The sequence below is a fragment of the Onychomys torridus genome, chromosome 10 (genome assembly GCF_903995425.1).
Source record: "Onychomys torridus chromosome 10, mOncTor1.1, whole genome shotgun sequence".
NCBI classification, from domain to species: domain Eukaryota; kingdom Metazoa; phylum Chordata; class Mammalia; order Rodentia; family Cricetidae; genus Onychomys; species Onychomys torridus.
Window position 1 is genome coordinate 42298033 of NC_050452.1, and position 18289 is coordinate 42316321.

The window sequence follows — 18289 nt, forward strand, 5'->3', positions numbered from 1 at the left end:
TTTAGTTCAGGTCTGTTCTGAAGCTCCTGTAAGTCACTGATTTTAGCTCACTATGTGGGGTCAGCTCATAAAAGGGTGGCACAATGTCCTAGCACCACAGTGTGATTTTATGATGTATGTAGATTGGGAGCTGTTAAAGAGAGTTTGATAAATGTTTTCAAATGCTTCCCTTCATTCATGCCTGTTTCCATTTGCTTTCTAGAGCATTCCTGGTGAGCATTCTTTTCTGACATTTACTAAATGTCAACTATAGTCCGTGTTTAAAACCTTGGCCAAGGGCCAGTGGGCTTACCCATTTATATTATTAGCCTGTTAAGAAAAATTAAATAAAACGTGAAAATGGAATGAAAATTGCTTTGAAGAGAAATGGAGGCAGACGCTGAAATGAACCATTAGTAGTCTGATATGCATTCTCTAGTTGAGTTCAGAGCTGTGTCATTTTGTAATGTTGCCAGACTCCAAAAGGAAATCCAAAGAAAAAACTTAAAAATAATTCTTTGAGATAGCAGCTGGTTACCAGTTCCTCTTCACTAAGGGTACGGAGGAGGCAACTGGACCACTATCAGTGACTCCAGCTTGCATTCTCCAACTTCAAGCAAGAATCAGAGCTGCCATGGCTCCCTCCCTTGCTCTGGACAGTAGAGCCTCCTGGAGGCACATATGTATGCAGAATTCCCACTAATGGGAATTTTTCTCATCAACGTAATCAAGAGTATATGTAAAGACATATCGGTTCCTTAAATAGCCTTTATTTTTAAAAAGAATAACAAACAATTTGTGAGATAGGATTTGTTACACATCCATGGTACTTACCTTAATGAATTTATCTCTGAGTGAGGCAGACTGGCATGTGCTATAATCTAGTATTGGGAAAAATGGAAGTCAAAGGATCAGGAGTCTTATGCCAAAGCCTCAGCTATAAAGCTAATTCAAGTCCAGCTTGGGCTGACACTGCCTTGGGTGTCTCAAAATGATGATGATGATGATGATGATGATGATGATGATGATGATGATGATAATGTGATTATACAGCTCTAAGACATTTCTATGGACTAGCATTTTATACCTTTGTTGCTTCTTCTTCTTCTTATCCATGTGTGTGTCAGGACTTTGCTATGTAGCCCACGCTGGCCTAGAACTTATGACCCTCCTTCCTGGATCAACCACTAAGTGCTGGGATCACCAGTGTGCACCACCACACCCGGCTCTAATTGCTATCTTAATAGTTGTCTGGACTGACTCACTGTTTAGTCTTCCTGTCTTTCCATTTCCAGCGCAGTATGGACAATAGATTAAGTTAATTGTGCCGCTGAAGCATTCTGTCTTAGGACATTGCTATCATTATCTTGGCACTTATTTCTAAAATGACTTTTTAAGATGCATGGAAAAATGCTTCACATTTAATACCAAATGTGATGTTAATGTAAACGCTTATGCCTTCTGTTCCTGGTCCATGTTTGTAGAAAAGGCTGTTTGCTTTCTGCATGTGTGTATTAGTGTTTGCCTCTGGAAGAAAACAAAGCATGTGGACTATATTCTAGCATCGGATATTTACTTTTCTTGAGATTCACAATGGTGTCTGAGAATGGGTTGAAAGGCTAGCCAACTCCCCATTATTAATTTCAATAGTTTTAAGCTGCTTTACATTACATATGACCAGCTCTCAGAAGCTTAAAACTTCTTCTTTCAAGACACCAAATAGAACCTCATTAGTATTTGGACTGTTTACTGTTATTTGGTTGGTTGTGTTTGTTTGTGCTAGATGTATTTTGCTTCTTAATTATGTGTATACAGGGGAGAACGTGCATGTGAGAAGCAGGTACCAGAGACCAGAAGGGGGCGTAGGATGTTGTAAGCTACCTGATACAGGTGCTGGGAACTGGATCCTGGTCTTCTGCAAGAACAGTAGTACATCCTCATAACCACTGAGCTGTCTCTTGGCCCCTCAACAGCTTTGTATGCCTTCTCTTTGAATTAAATTTCTGATGTCCCTTGCTGGTACTTAATAAAGTGTTACGTCTCCTGCGCATCACCTGCAGATTTGCTTCTAGGACTATTGCTATCTTTGTTTTGAATTTCCCTCAAAGTGACAGTCAGGTTAGCAGAGAACCATCCATTTGTAACCCTTTTATCATGTTCATCAGAGAACCATTCATCTAAACGTTTTGCTTTATTTATTATTGAAATTATAGCACTTTTTAAGGAAACAGGCGTGATTGACCCTTTGTTGTTGTTGTTGTTGTTGTTGTTGTTGTTGTTTAAGGGTTTCTCCTCTTCAGAAGTCTGAGGTGGTTGAGATGGTCAAGAAACAAGTGAAAGTCATCACGCTTGCGATTGGTGACGGAGCAAATGACGTCAGCATGATACAGACGGCCCATGTGGGGGTCGGGATAAGTGGGAACGAAGGTCTGCAGGCAGCCAACTCTTCCGATTACTCCATAGCTCAGGTAAAGCCTCGTGGCTCTGACACATATCAACACTGCTTTCTCCATCAGCCGGCAGTGAGGAGGAAAATACTAATGCCTCTCCATTCCTCTCCTAGTTCAAGTATTTGAAGAATTTGCTGATGGTTCACGGTGCCTGGAATTACAACAGGGTCTCCAAGTGCATCCTATACTGCTTCTACAAGAACATCGTGCTCTACATCATTGAGGTAGCGGCGTGTTAAACTTAGTCCTGTCTCTATCATTCATAATTCAAACCATTCTCTTTATGGAGATCTTTCTCGCTGTTTTCATAAGTATTTGCTTCATCTTCTCATTTCCTTTTTAAGAAAATACAATTGTAAGATTGTGTTGATATTGTGTTCCCGCACCCTAATAAACTTATCTGGGGTCAGAGAACAAAACAGCCACTAGATACAGAGGCCAGAAAATGGTGGCACTCACGCCTTTAATCCTAGCATTCCAGAGGCAGAGATCCATCTGGATCTCTGTGAGTTCAAAGCCACACTGGAAACAGCCAGGCATGGTGACTCACGCCTTTAATCCCAGGAAGTGATGACAGAAAGCAGAAAGGTATAAGGCGTGAGGACCAGGAACTAGAGCTGGTTAAGCTTTTAGGCTTTTAAGCAGCAGTTCAGCTGAGACCCATTCGGATGAGGACTCAGAGGATTCCAGTCTGAGGAAACAGGATCAGCTGAGGAATTAGCAAGGTGAGGAAGCTGTGGCTTGTTCTGCTTCTCTGAACTTCCAGCATTCACCCCAATACCTGGCTTCAGGTTTGATTTTATTAATAAGACCTTTTAAGATTCATGGTACATAAGATTTATTTTATTTTTGTTTTATGTGAATGAGTGTTTTGCCTGTATATCTGTCTGTCTCTGCACCATGAGCTTGCAGTGCCCACAGAGACCAGGGTGGATCTTCTGGAACTGGAGTTACAGGTGGTTGTTAGGCAGCCTGTGGTGTGGGAGATCAAACCCTGGTCCTCTGGAAGAGCAGTCAGTGTTCTTAATTGCTGAGCCATCTCTTCACTTTTTATAATTTCTAAATGTGTTCAAGCGAATAAGATGTCAGCCGTGAGAACAGTCATCAACATTTAGACACTAGCTAAAAGTGTCAGGTCACTTTGGTAGAAAGTTGAAGTAGAATTGCTCGTGAGTCATGTTTTCAGTTTTTAAAACTGTAAAGACTATGAAGCTTGAACATGTGCAGAATGTCTTTAACCCACTGCTGAGGAAAGTACACACATGGAAAACTGTATTTAGAGAGTAACAACCCTGGTGATGGGGGAAAAAAGATGAAAGACGACAGAAGTAGAGGATAGCAGTTAGTTCTGGTTCGGGGAGGCACACCAGTGCAACTGGGAAATGAGCTAACAGCATCACTATCTGGCATCCTTGTCTTAGATCAGTGACCTTCTAATGCTGTGATCCTTTACTACAATTCCTCATGTTGTGGTGACCCCCAACCATAAAGTTATGTTCTATGCCACTTCATAACTGTAATTTGCTGTTATGAATTGTAATATAAATAGCTGATATGCAGGATATTTATATTAGGTTAGGTGACCCCTGTAAAAGGGTCATTCGACCCCAGAGGGGGGTTGCAACCTACAGGTTCAGAGTCATTGTCTTAGATCTTCTCTGTTAGCCACAGCTACCCTTTGCTATCCATCTGTTTTGGTTTCTAGGGTTGACAAATAGGATTTGGAATAAGGAATTTCCCTAGAATATTCTATTTCTAGGTTCTTTCCACGTATCAAAGATGGCATCACCTTACAAATGAAGCCTGAGACTGGGGAGCTTTACTTGGTAAAACAGTAGATATGTCAGCACGAGGACCTGAGTTCAAGTCCTAGAGCCCGTGTACAGAGGCAGGCATGGTACGGCATGCTTTTGTAGTCGAGGTGACGGAGAAGCTAGCCAGCCAGCCTAGCCTGCTCAGTGAGCTCCAGGACAACATCTGAGGTTGACCTTTGGTCCCCATACACATGCCCACGCATGAACACCTGCACACATGCAAACATACATGGACACACCGAGAATTAAAACCTAGCTTCGCCCTGCAGATATTTCGGCGTCAGACTAGGCATCAAATACCAGACAAAACAAGTCAAGCACAGGCCGTAACCTCAGCCGCTGGCCAGTGGGCTACAATGGAAGCCACGTTTGTAATTTTAAGTTTTGTAGGTGCTGCGTTAGCAAATGCCACAGCAAACACCCAGTTTGCATTCAGTACTGTATTTTAAGTCAATATATTCAAAATATTATCATCCTCACCAATGTCGAAATTACTAATTTTTTTACACTTGGGTGGAAAGTCTACATTCTTTCCCCCATGCCCAGTGTTTGAAATCCGGTATATATTTTGCCTTGAGTGCGTCTCAAGTTGGACGAAGTGCCTATCTGGCCTGCAGAGCGGAGCAAGCAGCATAGTATTGGCGGAGAAGTGAACAACAAAGGCTTATTCATGTGTTCATACTCTTTGACATTTATTATTTTGAGGGTATGGCGGTAGACATGTTCAAACTTCAGAAGGCAGAATATCAGAGGACAACTTGCCGGACTTTTTTTTTTTCTTGTTTGTTTGTTTGTTTTAAGACAGAGTTTCTCTATTGTAGCCCTGACCGTCCTGGAATTCACTCTGTAAACCAGGCTGGCCTTGAACTCACTGAGATCTGCCTGCCTCTGCCTCCCGAGTGCTGAAATTAAAGGTGTGTGCCAGCTCGGGAGTCAATTCTGTCCAGGTCCACCACATGGGCTCTGGGGAGGGAACTTGGATCCTCAGTCTTGGCATCAAACTCCTTGACCTCCTGAGCCATCTCAAAGGCTCTCTTTGTCAGTACCTTGCCTAGCTCCAGGGAGTGGGGGTGGGATGGGGGACACAAGGTAATGAAGAAAAACATATGGAAAACTGGGGCTGAGTGGTCTGAGCTCCCTGCTGGAGAAACTACATCACCCAGAAGCTCTGTGTTCTTATTATGAAGAGTTGAACATAGAGGCAGGGTTATTATATACACCTAAAAAAGGAGGCAGGGATATTATATAGAGATAAACAAGGAGGCAGGGTTTATGGTGTACAGCGGGGTAAGAGGGCAGGTCCAGCTACTCTCTGTAGGGCAGTCTCTGTAAGGGAGCAATCTTCAAGCTGTAAGTATCTGGGGAGAAAGCTGTGGTGGTCATTCTCTACCTACACTGTCAGCACTCACACTTGGTGGCCTGAAGACGGCCTTACCATTTCCCTCTGAGCATTACCCCAGGGGAGACGGCTTTGCTATTTCCTCTGTGAGTCTGGGCTATGGCGTCCTTGACGTGACTATGTCCACATCAGCGGCACACACTCACTCAGTACTTCACTCACTCAGGGCTTCCTCTGCTCCCTACATTTCTTATGTTTTTTAATATTTGGCCCCTCGGTCATCAAAAAGTGTAGCATAAAAATGAACCTCTAGATAGGCTGAGTCGTTCCTCAGAAAGCTCGGAGGAATGTGGATAATTTGTTAGGAAAACTATCTTCCGCTCTCTAGGACCTGCCCACACCCTCACAGGTTTGCTTAGGGCCCTCTTACAGGTGGTTGTCTATGCCACTTTCCCCTCTGTTCCGTGGGCCTTTCTATGCATCTGTCGGAAGGACATGGCCTACCCACTTCTTTATGGAAATAAGATCCATATTTTCACCGGAGATATTTTACTCCACATCTGCTGTGTTAGTTAGAAACTACAAGATAGTTGGCTCAGTCACCTCTGTCAGAATTCTTGTTATGAGTTGGATTGGGATATTGAAACTTAATTTTGAGGTATACAGACTACATCATCTATTAGTCACTTAACATCTGTAGTTAGGTTACCATGCCCCTAGCTAAAGTAACCAAATATTTGGAAACATAAGCATCATTGATTACTATTGCTAGATTTGGTCTGGAAAACCTGTGTTTTAATACAAACTTTCAAAGTAATTTATAAGTTTTGTTGTTGGGTTTTTGTTTATCTGTTTGTTTTTTTAATCTTTGAAGTCAGGAGTTTGGTGCACACCAATTATCCTAGTGCTTGGGAGACTAAGGCATGAGGATAGCCTGGGCTACCTAGTTATACTGTCTCAAAAAAAAAAAAAAAAACAAACAATAACAACAAAAATAATGTTTGTTTTTCCATATAAATTTGAGGTCCTTCCCTAAAAGGATTATTTTTATCCCCATCCCCTCTATATATGGATAACTTTCCTAATTTTATGTTGTCACTTAAATCATTGAAAGTGTGATACACTTTATTTACATAGATTTTTCTCAAGACTTTTAAACCAAGAATTTAAGATCTGTCAGCACATAGCTGTGTATGGAGTATAATTTTTAATGAAATAAGTTCATATTTTAACTATAGACTAGTTGACTTTTTTTTTTTTAATCTAGATTGACAACAGGAGTGAAATGTGGAAATTTAGGTACCGATGAGGAAGATAAAAATGTGTTTCACTCAAGTGAAAAAGATGTCTTCACACCCCGTTTCGAAGCCAGAATTATATGATTTGTGGCTATGCCCAGGCCGGAATTGACTTGGCTTTGAATGTAAATGCTCTTCTTAAGCTATTTGACATTGATCACGTTCTTAATGGGTTAAAAGGGAAGCGAGATAGAAACTTTCCTGGAAACTCCATTTTTATTTTTCTGGTAGCACTTTTTGGAAATGTATTTTGAATATCATTCAACTGTTGGATATGGATTGAACTTTTAAATCAATTCCCCCCATACCTAACTTCTGCCAGCTAAAACAAGTTCTGCAGATGTTAATGGCTCATGTCAGTACTGAGAAGGAATAGGCAGAAAACACATCACTGAATGTCTCCAGCAAGGACAACAGCCAGTCTCGGGCCTCTCCTTTCTGTTTTTTTTTGTGTGCTGATCAGGCGTGGGAGCAGAGACCCACTGCATTGACTGTTTGCTGCTGCTTAATATGCAGAAGTGCTCCATCAGGAAAATGTCTGTGGGGCTTTAGCTGACACGCCTCTCCGGGTTGGGGATGTTGGAGGGGAGCTTGGAAAAGAATTCATAAAGAATGATCTTAAGCCCAAAGGGTGTAATAGATTATCAGCAAAAGCTGCTTTCTTGTCTCTGTCCCACCGGGGCTATCACTAGCTAGCTCCCCCGTGGCTGTAAATTTCAGCCACACACACAGGTTCAGCAGATGGCGATAGAAAGCTTACTCAGGGTCGCTGCCTGGCAGTGGTTTTAGGTGTTCATTTAAATCATTGGCTCCTTCTAAAAAGTTTTTTCCCCCTTCTGAATCATCTGATCCCATCCTAACAAAGAGGAGCTTTTCTTTAAGACAATTGGTGGCATCTAAGTTTTCTTATGCCCCAAAACAATGTAGCGGTTCCCCTTTCCAGAATGCCATTAAAGTCAATAAGGTGGTACTTTCCCAGTATGCTGGGAAGGAAATTCCCTGGGAATTGAAATCATCTGGGCACCACCCCCGAAGGCTCTCCATCCACTGCTTTGGTTGGGTGAAAGGAGAGCCTCTGTGTGCTTATGGTAATTCAGGTTCTGTCTTACTTAGGGATGTGTTTCTAAGATAGGGCTTGAACTACAAATCTCGGGCTAACCTGCCTGTGGTAGACTGCTTTCCTGTCAAGGACTTGCTCTTTCTCCTTAAAAGAAATGTAGAGAGCAAGCCTTTGAATACCAAAACATGTACATAAAGTGTATTGAAAGACTTGGCCCTAATTTAGGCATTCCAGTCCGTTCTCTTTTAAAAAGAAAAGCAACAGGAAGATGAACCTTTTGAAATACAAAGGATAAATTTCTAAGCATATGTCATATAACTTTCGTTCAGAAAGCACGGCAATAAAAATGTGTTAACTCCCATTGAAATGTTTTCTATTATAGCACAGTCTGCTTATATATTTTAAAATCCACTTTGGACTCAAACTTGCTGGTTTATTTGTGCGTTCTTTTGTGTTTGAAACTTTCTATCTGTTCATTGACTTGAAGGAGGGTCTTAAAATTTAATCTCATGGTCCCTAAATTAACAATAGAAGGTTACATGCAAATAAGCTAACGGGCTATTCACCTCTATAATTATTGACCATATACAGTTTATTAACATAAACTTACCCAGTATCAGTGCTTTAACAAAGCATTTAGAATTAATTATTCCCTGTGATCCTGTGCAGATCATGTCCAATAGACTGATTTGGAGACACTCACTCTTAATACTTGCTCAACCATTCCTTTCCACTACAAAAATGAAGGCCAGTACAGCAACTGTTCGTTGTGGCGGGAGATGGGGGGATGTCCTGAGTTCGTACTGATGAATACCAAATTTGTAGCCGTTCATGCTTCCATAATGAGGTTAAAGGAAACATGAAGTATAGCAAGGTTCCTGGGCCTCGGAGTGCCGCAAGTCAAGTTCTTCCCTGCTGTCTGCTAGTACTGTGCTATGTGGATGTGCAATCTTCTTGCTGGGCTAGGCGTCTTACTTTCCCAAGTCTACTTGATTTTTAATTATATTTAGGCTGGCTTTTTTAAACGCATTCTTTTTTCAAGGTATTGCCGATAATCACTTTATATTTGTTTCAAATATGCTGAATTAAAAAAAACTCTCTATTACTCCTGAATTTTGTTTCTAAGTTGGGATTTCTCTTTCAAAGAAAATTACAAACATATGAAAACATATGTTCTAGTCATTAAAGATGGTCCTTTATACAAGCAGTAAAGTTCCACTCACAAGCGTCTGTCACTATACCTCCAGGGGATGCTATGCTTCCGGTCTCCTCGGGTACCTGCACTCATATGCACATGCCCACATGCAGACTCATATACCTATACATAATTAAAAATAAAAAGTTTAACTTTAAAATATTACAATATATCAATTCAAATTTAACATTCTGATGGGAATAATTATCAATAAAATATCAATAAGAACCATATAAAAAAGAAAAAAGGAAACATTTAATGCATTGAATTTTACTTGAAGTATTTAGCCTAAGGGGAAAAAAAAGATATGTTAGGTTTAAGTTAGGAATCATTTCTGATAACAAGAGCTGTTCAGCCAGCAAAATCTCCACACTGCAGAAGTTCTGAATCCATTAAAAGTGTGTCAAGGAGTTGTGGAAACTCAAATGCTCTTTGTAATGCTAAGGGAAAGAAGTAGGATGTGACACTATATACAGTTGGTCTCAAGTAAAATAAACCTGTGACACTATTTATATAAACTACACACAAGACACAGAAGAAAATGATGATTTTATTAGTACAGGAAGTTAGTTCCTAAATAAATAAGTGTAGCATCTATAATAAAAAATAATCTTTAACTGAATCCTTCTAGGGGTCTTGAAAGGGGAATTAAAGCTTTGAGAATTAATGGCATGTAAATATATTCACTTGTAGGAACAAGATAATAATACCTATTTTTTTTAAAAAAAAAAAAAAAATCTGTGGTTGCTTGCTCATGTAGATATTTAGATTTGGCAAATCGGATAAATTCTGTCTCAGATGGCAGCTATATAATGAAAGTGCCCTTTAAGTCAAAAGCAAAGACAAGAAACGTCATTGTCCAGAGATCCAGGGTTCGATGTGTTGAGATTCTGTGTCCTAATTGTTTTCTTCCCAGATCTGGTTTGCCTTTGTCAATGGCTTTTCTGGACAAATCCTCTTTGAGAGATGGTGCATAGGACTTTATAATGTGGTAAGTTGAGCACATTTGATAATTCCTATTTGTTTAATACTGAAGATAAATGTCATACCCGTCATCTGGCCATGTGATGTAATGAGCAGTATGTCCCTTCAGATGTTTACAGCGATGCCTCCCTTGACGCTTGGAATATTTGAGAGATCATGCAGAAAGGAGAACATGTTAAAATACCCTGAGTTGTACAAAACATCCCAGAACGCTCTGGACTTCAATACCAAGGTAGGAGCTGGTGTTCAGAGGGCTTTTCTCTGTTGCTTGGGGCATCTGGCCTGCCTCAGCCAAGAACTCCAAGGTACCGTGTGAGGCAAATCATATGAAGGTTCCAAGTATGGAGGGCAAAGGAGTTTTGTTGGTAGAGCTGGACTGTTGAGGGTCTTGTTATTCTTGTTTGTTTGTTTTGTTTGTTGGGGTTTTCTTTCTCTTTTCTTTCTTTCTTTTTTCTTTTCTTTTTTTTTTTTTTTTTTTTTGAGGATAACAAATTAACATGAAACCACTCTTCATCGGGGTTCTTGGGGCAGCAATGAGTAGACATGGCCTGCAGGCCATGTCACTGCCCTTTCAGGCAGTGTTGGAAATGACTCACTCCTCACCAGAGTCACCTGGGACTGACAGGGCCTGGCTGTACTTGTTCTTTCCCAGCCTCCTGTTTGAGGAAATAACATGCTCATTAGAATTTTAGAGTGACTGAGTTGGGCATTAAAACTATAGTCTCCAGGAAGTAACTTCTTGTTTACTAGGTAGCTCTGAGGCTTAAAATTTAAAACACAAGATGAAGTATCTAGCGTTATACCAAAAACTAGTTTCCCTGGGTTGTTTTGGTTTTGGTTTTTATCTACAAAGTCATTTTTTTCCTTTTCTTTTCTTCATTAGCATCAAAAGTAGCAGGTTTTCTTATGGCTTCTCTTATGTGATTATTCCGATTGCTTCTCTTCATCCCTTTCCCCACCTCCCTTTCTCCCGCCCCCAGTCACCCTCCTGGTACCTTCCTATCTCCTGTGTTCCATCACCCTCCCCATTGCCCTTTCCTGAGCCTCCTGCTGCCTCCTTTGCCTCCGGCTACACACATGCTCACCTAAACATACATGCATAAAAATGAGAAGCTATTCGGGAAGGTCACCAGGGCGGAGGGCGGAGGCTAGGAGCCTGGAAGATGAGCGGGATCAGGATGCATGATGTGAAATCCACAAAGAATCAATGAATTGATTGTTGTTTTTTTTGGTTTTTGGGTTTTTTGGTTTTTTGTTTTGTTTTGTTTTGTTTTTTTGTTTTTTGTTTTTTTTTTAAATGAGAAACTAAGAGCCACACATAAGAGAGAGCCTGCAAGATTTGTTCTTCTGCACCCGGGCCACCTCACTTCATATAATATTTTCCAGTTCCGTTCATTTCCATTCAAGGTTCAGGGGCTCATTTTCCTTTATGGCTGAAGGAAATGCTGCCATGTAAATGTTCCACGTTTTTACCGTCCATTCATCGGCTGATGGACATTTGAGCTGATTGCACTGCTTAGGTTTAAACTCTACCTAAGTTTAAACGCTACTGTCATCTCCTTTGACCTGTGATATTTAGTCATTCCAGCAAGAGAAGATTTCGTTTCTGCATAGTCTACTTTCTGGCAAGTGTATCTTCTGACACGTTTCCACACTAGTATAATGTAGTGATTCAGGTTTCTGTTTAATGTCACGGAGAGGACGAATTTAAAATGGCAGCAACCAAGGTAGATGCCATAATATTTATGTATTTGATTAGTAGTAAAACAAATGAACAAATATAATACCATTTTACTGAATCATTTCCACTTAATTCAGTGCATGTTCAGTAGTAAATTAGTGACAGATATAACAGCAATTCCATGTCTTAAATGTACAGGCATTTAGCATAGGAACTTTTGCTTCCTTTTTTTTTTTTTTTTTTTTTTTTTTAATCCTGGTGTGATTGGACACTGGACAGCCTGGGAATTGAACCCAAGTCCTCTACGACATCGGTCAGTGCTCTTAACCACTGAGCCACCAGGACCCACCTAGCACAGGGACATTTCATATTTATTAATTCATAAGGCTCTCTAGTGCTATTTATTCTCAGTGTACCGAGAACAAAGTGAAGCAGGTCTGTTGGTGCTTTGCTCTACACACCATAAATGATAGCGTTGAGTATATAACAGGAAGCTCATTTTCTTCTGAGACCCAGTCTTCATGAGCATACTGCATGCATGTCCAGCAGAACACATGCATATAGCTTGATAGCTTTGGGTTCAATCACTGAAACTGGTCAATTAAAACATCAAACACCCTGAAGCTTGCTTAATTTGTACCACCAGTTCTGAAAACTGTATTTTCAGTGGTATATTCTTAAGCTGTTTCTTCATAGTATACAATATCTAAGTTAACATTTTAACATTTTTTTTTGAGTTATTTATTTATTGTGAACAGTTTGTATCAAATTCTCCCTGCATTGCTGGTGTGGTTTTCATTATCTATGGTGAACATTTTCAAATGATGAAAAGCTCCAGTCAAGGCGTATGCGGTGCTCATGAGCTCCTGTTTTACTATAAAAAGTCATCTGGGAGCCAAGTGCAGGCTGCTACATTGGCAGTAATTCTCAGCAAACCTAGTGGGCTTCATCAAGCTCAGTTACAGGTCCTTGCCTTCCATAGTTTGGGCTCTGTGGTACTGCCTCAGAAGTTAGCGTCCAGCCCCAAACATGACTGTGCCCCTCTTGAATGAAAGCATGTATTGATCCTCCCAGGATTACCCAGTCATTCCTGAAAAGCTACATCCGCTTATGCCCTGTCACACATGACAGTTACCGGCACAGTTTTGTGGTCAGGAAAAGGAGAAAGCAGGTAGTGTGCAGTGCTGACATAAGAGTAACTTTTTCCTTCTATCTTTTACTGTTGAAAAATACTTAATTGTCTGTAGAGCCCGGTTATTTAGAAAACTCCAGATCAACTCAATTGAGCTACACAAGTTCTGTATCTCTTTGAGTATGTATTTAGCTTATATATTCAGCTTACCATCTATTTCTCTAGGGCTTATAGATTTTTTGGCAAACGATTTCAGCTAAACTGTTTGATTGCATTCCACCTAAATGTTTTAAAATTCAGGAACAAATGGTTACAAAATGCATAGTTGTCTACACAGCGGTTGCCGAGGGTCCCAAGTGTGGAAGCATTGTCCCCTTGAATGATGAGGCTTACATTTGTTATGGTAAAAGGGGTCGGAGGTTCTGAGGTCATGACAGAGGTTAAAGGATTAGCATGTGACAATAAGTGTCGGCGGGAGAATGGAAAAGTAGAACTAATTTTTCTTGCACCCACCTGTGCTTTCTGTCAAATAAAAACGTGTGGTAATGGCCGAGTGAGGAGAAGCAGCAAAGGTTAATGAGTAACACAAGTTCAAATGTGTAAAGTATTGGAGCGTAAATTGGATCATACCATCCAGCGTGGCTGGGTGAACTCACAAAGGAGATTGAGATCACAGTGGAAAATTTTGGGAGGCAGGCAACTTAATTTCTGTTGTTTGAACAGCTTAGAACTATTAATACACGCCAATTGTATTTAACATTAAGCTTTGTTTGCAAGAAGCCATTTTAAATGATGACGCTACAGCTGTTCAGGGGCTCATAAAGAGTCTAAGCAGTTTTCTATAACTTAATCTCTCACATTCTGTTACAAGTCCCGATGATGCCTGCTCTCCTGTTCGTAACACACAAGACATAAAAAGTAATGGCTGTTAAGTGGCTGTGGTGATTGTCTGAAACTTGGTATTGACAGATGTTAAACAATTGTAAAAGCCTTTGATAAATTCAGACATAGTCAGAATACTTTATTTTAATGAATACATAATCTAAATGTTAGACTTTGTGCTTTTTTTTTATACTCTATGCAAGAGAGAGAAAGCAGCTTTATATATTTGTACCACCGAAGCAATACAGAGTGGTGGGATGGGAGGAGGGGGTTGGAGTTCCCAGTCATAGTCTTTTAAACGTCTATTCTTCTGGAGTTATGAAAAAGAAAAAAATCCCATGTAAGAAATTGCAGGATCTGCATTTGTTATAAGATTTCTTCCCCCTTTGGTGGGCAGAAATTTAAACTTTTGATAGTGGAATTTTTTTTTTTAAGTAGGAAAAAAAATTTTCAAGTGAAGCTGAAAAAACATCTTGAGAAACATAAAAATAAATAAATGACCCATGAACGTCTACGGCAGAGAGTGTCGGTCAGTTCTATGAATTCACAGTGGTGGCCCCGGCAGAAACCCGTTTTGTGCATCCAGCCCATAGATAAAAAGGGAAGGGCAGAGGTCACAGCACCAGTTTATGGCGAATGGTTCTCATGGATTCTTGTTTTCCCTCAGGTTTTCTGGGTTCATTGTCTGAATGGCCTCTTCCACTCGGTGATTCTCTTTTGGTTCCCACTCAAAGCCCTTCAGTATGGTAAGTAGAAAGGGTATGAATGCAAAGAGGTGGTGTCTCACCCTTTCGGCAAAGTAACTCATTGTCCATGCGTGTTCTAAGTTACGGCGACATTCCCTGCCGTGGCGTTTTCCTTCATCGAAAATACTGTGCATCCAAAAGTTGTGCACACAGTCGAGATTTTTATTATTCCTTTAGAAGTCAAGTGATTTAATCTATGCAAAGCCCTTTTTTTTTTTTTTTTACCCCCTCATGCTTCCCAAACTTGCAGACTTTAGGTCTTCCCCCGCCGCCTTTACAAGCCCGTGCTGTGAAGATCGTAAGTGCTAATGTCTTATGTCATCTGTTTATTGTACTGTGCGGCTTATATAGAGCACTTTAAACTGATCCTGATCAGTTGGGCTGGCATTTTCAGGTGAACTTGAGCTGACATTTTTAATGTGTTTCCCCTTCGTCTTGGAGTGCGTACCTTTTTCTCAGCTGGTTTCAAGGGAGTGATTTTATTCCATCAGTTTTGAAAGAGAGGATCATGGTGTACTTCCTATGTCCATAAAAATGATGAAGTGGCCACTCTAGGGAGGAAGGATGTCTGTCAAGCCTAGCCCGATGCTTTGAGTCCCAGGGCAGACCTCTTCCCTGGGATGCTAAGAAGTGCTGGTTCTTCAGTACTGTGCTCCAAGGCTGCAAGAATATAAATGTTGGCTCACTCTCCATTCAAGAAGCAGTGAGTCCTTCCTAAGTACAGGTATTCATTCCTACCATCTAGGAACTCATGGTTGTTAGCATAACACCACACTTGCTGTTCTTGCCCCTTTAACGTGGGTTTCCAGAATGTCCTTGAAAAAACATAAACCAAACCAAGTATCTCAAGGCTTATCATACTTGTAACAAAATCCTCCACCTCCGGAGTCCTATGTGTTCTTCCCCAGAGAGTCTGTGAACAGGGAGGCTTCTCCCATCACCCCTGTCCCACTCCTGCGGCACCCAGTCCCCTGTCTCCTTATGTCTGCACACAGCTTGCCTAACCTGGTGTGGTGTTCGGGCCTTTTTGGCATCATCTATCTCCTCTAAGCCTCAGCAAGCTGAGGAGTGAGGACCTGCTGTGCTCACAACAGTGCCTTCCTTCCCATGGGTACCCAGGCAGCTGTGGCTGCATTACTGTGGCTCACAGCACGAATGTGTAAGTGTTCCAGAGAAACACTTGGTGGTGGACTCCTGCCTAAGCTGAAATTTTAATCTCCTTTGTTAATTACTCAGGAAATTGTAACGATAAACACATCTCAATTTCAAGATCATGGAAAAGAGCTTGTCTTCTTATTGGGGTATAATTAAGTTGCTGCAACATTTACCATTCCAAAATATACCGTTCAGTAGTTTTTAGTATCTACATTGAACTATGCAGATGTCCCTATCATATAATGCCATAATGTTTTAGCACCCCCAGAAAGAAACCCTTCATCTATTAAGTCACTCCCAGATTCTTCGAAGCCTCCTCACAGCCCTTCGAAACTACTAATTTTTCTATGGCTGTGAACTTGCCTATTGTGAACATGTCATATAAGTGGAATTATGTACATAAGCTTGGCTTTTCCAGGTTGTAGTATCGATCAGTACTTCATTCCATTTTCTGGTTAAACAGTATTCCACTGTGTAGATATACCATTCTTTACCCAGTAATCAGCTGATGTACATTACGTTGTTTCTGCTTTTTGAAGCAATCAAATACTGACGTCCAGGGTACAATTCAGGATATCCTGACCTTAAGGAAATTCACCAAATAAAGTTAACTTTCAAAATGTAAAAATAATCAACATAAGAATTAAAAGCAAGATATTGCCAATCCATGAAACTACTATTTCGACATTCTGAACTAGAAGAGGGAAATTTAATGTCAAAAATAAGCCAAGCCAAACAGCATACAGTATACTTTAGACATGCCAGATCTCTGTGTTTCCCTGGGAAACAGTCCACATCAGCCGGCTTCAGCCCAGGCGTTCCCAGCAGCTGCTGCCTAGGGTAACCAAATCCAGACGAGTCTCGAGGGCCCTTGGCTTTTTCCTCAAAGAATGAGTTAGAGGTGGCACAGGCTTTGCGTTCCCATTTCGATGATGGGGACTCTGTAATTGTTTTTCTTTTTCCCACTTTTAGATGAGTTCTAGGAGACTGCTTTGCTTTGAAAGGATGCAGGGGCGAGAGTCCATAAAAGCATACAATATAAAATGCAATAATCATTCTTAACGTAACAGTTCCAAGCGTTGTCTATAGATCTCATAAAATTCAAGAGCTTTAGGAAGCCTGTGGGGTCAAAATTTTGAGTGTTTATCAATTTTTGTAATAGTCAGCTTTTATCCTTTTCAGTTATGATACAAACTTAGTGTGGGATAAGGCACCTGGTGCTGGGGTAAAAACAATGGCAGTGAGGTAGTGAGGGTTCTCGAACTCTCTACTGCTGCATGCCCAGTGTCACTTAAGGCTGCCCTTGAAGACACTGTAGACCAGTGCTCTGATTAACCCCTGAACATTGGTGTGTCAAGATAAAGTTCGGAGAGACAGACTAGGCAGGCGTAAAGGCACATCTGCTATTGTTCCAGAGCTCAGTGATGGGCATTGTGGGAAAGGTGGTTCTCTTCATGAGTTGAGCCACTGCCTTCCACAGGATTACAGTCTTGCATGATGCCACGGGATCCGTGGATTTTAATGTAACCAAGCACACAGAGTTCACTTAGTGGAGTTTCAGATTCCATGCTGGCAACTAACCTTTAAAAAACAAAAAACAGACCTCTACCTCCTGGGGAGGGAGGAAAAAAAAAAGCAGCTTGTTGAGTTTTGATGTAGTATAAAATAATTATTGGAAAAGATTACCAAAATAAACACAGACACACCCATCATAACTCCATGTCTATCTCTACAAATCCATATTTCTCTGAAATATTGTTACCAAAGCAACATGTGAGAACCCAGCTGCATTCTGTTAAATTCTGGACATTAAGGAGATTAATGTAAAATAATGCCAATTTTCTCACTCACTTTTGTTTAGAAAAATAGCTATTTTTCATGAAACGTGTTTATATGACTTTGTACTGGGTTTATTACTGTTATTTTTAGATAAAATACAGATTTTTTTTTAATGTTCTGTTTTAATTTCTAATTTGGTAAGTACTGACTGAATAGCTATAAAGCCTGTGTGCAGAAGCTCCGGAGGATGCGCAATCATTTCTGAGTGAATCCAAAGACCAGGAATGAAAGCCAATAATTTAACAGAGTCAGCCAAGTATCTTTGCCTTGCCCCAGACAACACATGTAACTTGTGTGAACCTGAAAATCACGCAGAGTGGGGAGCCTCATGCTGCCTTTCATGACGGAGCTGAGTTCCCTGGGAACTGAGTATCAATATTTTCAACCAGTAATAGCATCTCTTGCTGAGTTGCTATTCCTTCATCTACAGTTATTACTCAGTATATTACTCAGTCGTAGAATAACAAAGGACTTTAAATATACCCGGAAGTCCAGCCTCAAAGCATCGTGTGCGTGGGATCAAGTTGGTGCTTCCTTGTGTTCAAGCATGGTTTTCACGGATTCCTCTTGATTCCATGTTAATAGCTTTATTGAGAAGGGTCTCGTGACTCTCACTGATGCTGTCAACCTTCTGTCTCTGCACTGAGACATCACTTCCTGTCCATGCCCAGAACTTTAAGCTTTCCGAATGATTAAGAGTTCAACATTTTTGTGTATTTATATTCATGTTGTGGA

General features: G+C 40.7%; 1 protein-coding gene across 7 annotated transcripts in view; it reads left to right on the forward strand.

Moving 5' to 3' along the window:
* Positions 1 to 18289, forward strand: part of Atp8a1 (ATPase phospholipid transporting 8A1) — a 224799-nt gene that overhangs the window by 169742 nt on the left and 36768 nt on the right. For all 7 annotated transcript variants that reach the window (XM_036201199.1, XM_036201202.1, XM_036201198.1 and 4 more), the window contains 5 exons: positions 2264 to 2447; positions 2543 to 2653; positions 10052 to 10126; positions 10229 to 10351; positions 14482 to 14560. In XM_036201199.1, the coding sequence (XP_036057092.1) occupies positions 2264 to 2447; positions 2543 to 2653; positions 10052 to 10126; positions 10229 to 10351; positions 14482 to 14560 (572 nt within the window). The remainder of the gene's footprint in view (positions 1 to 2263; positions 2448 to 2542; positions 2654 to 10051; positions 10127 to 10228; positions 10352 to 14481; positions 14561 to 18289) is intronic.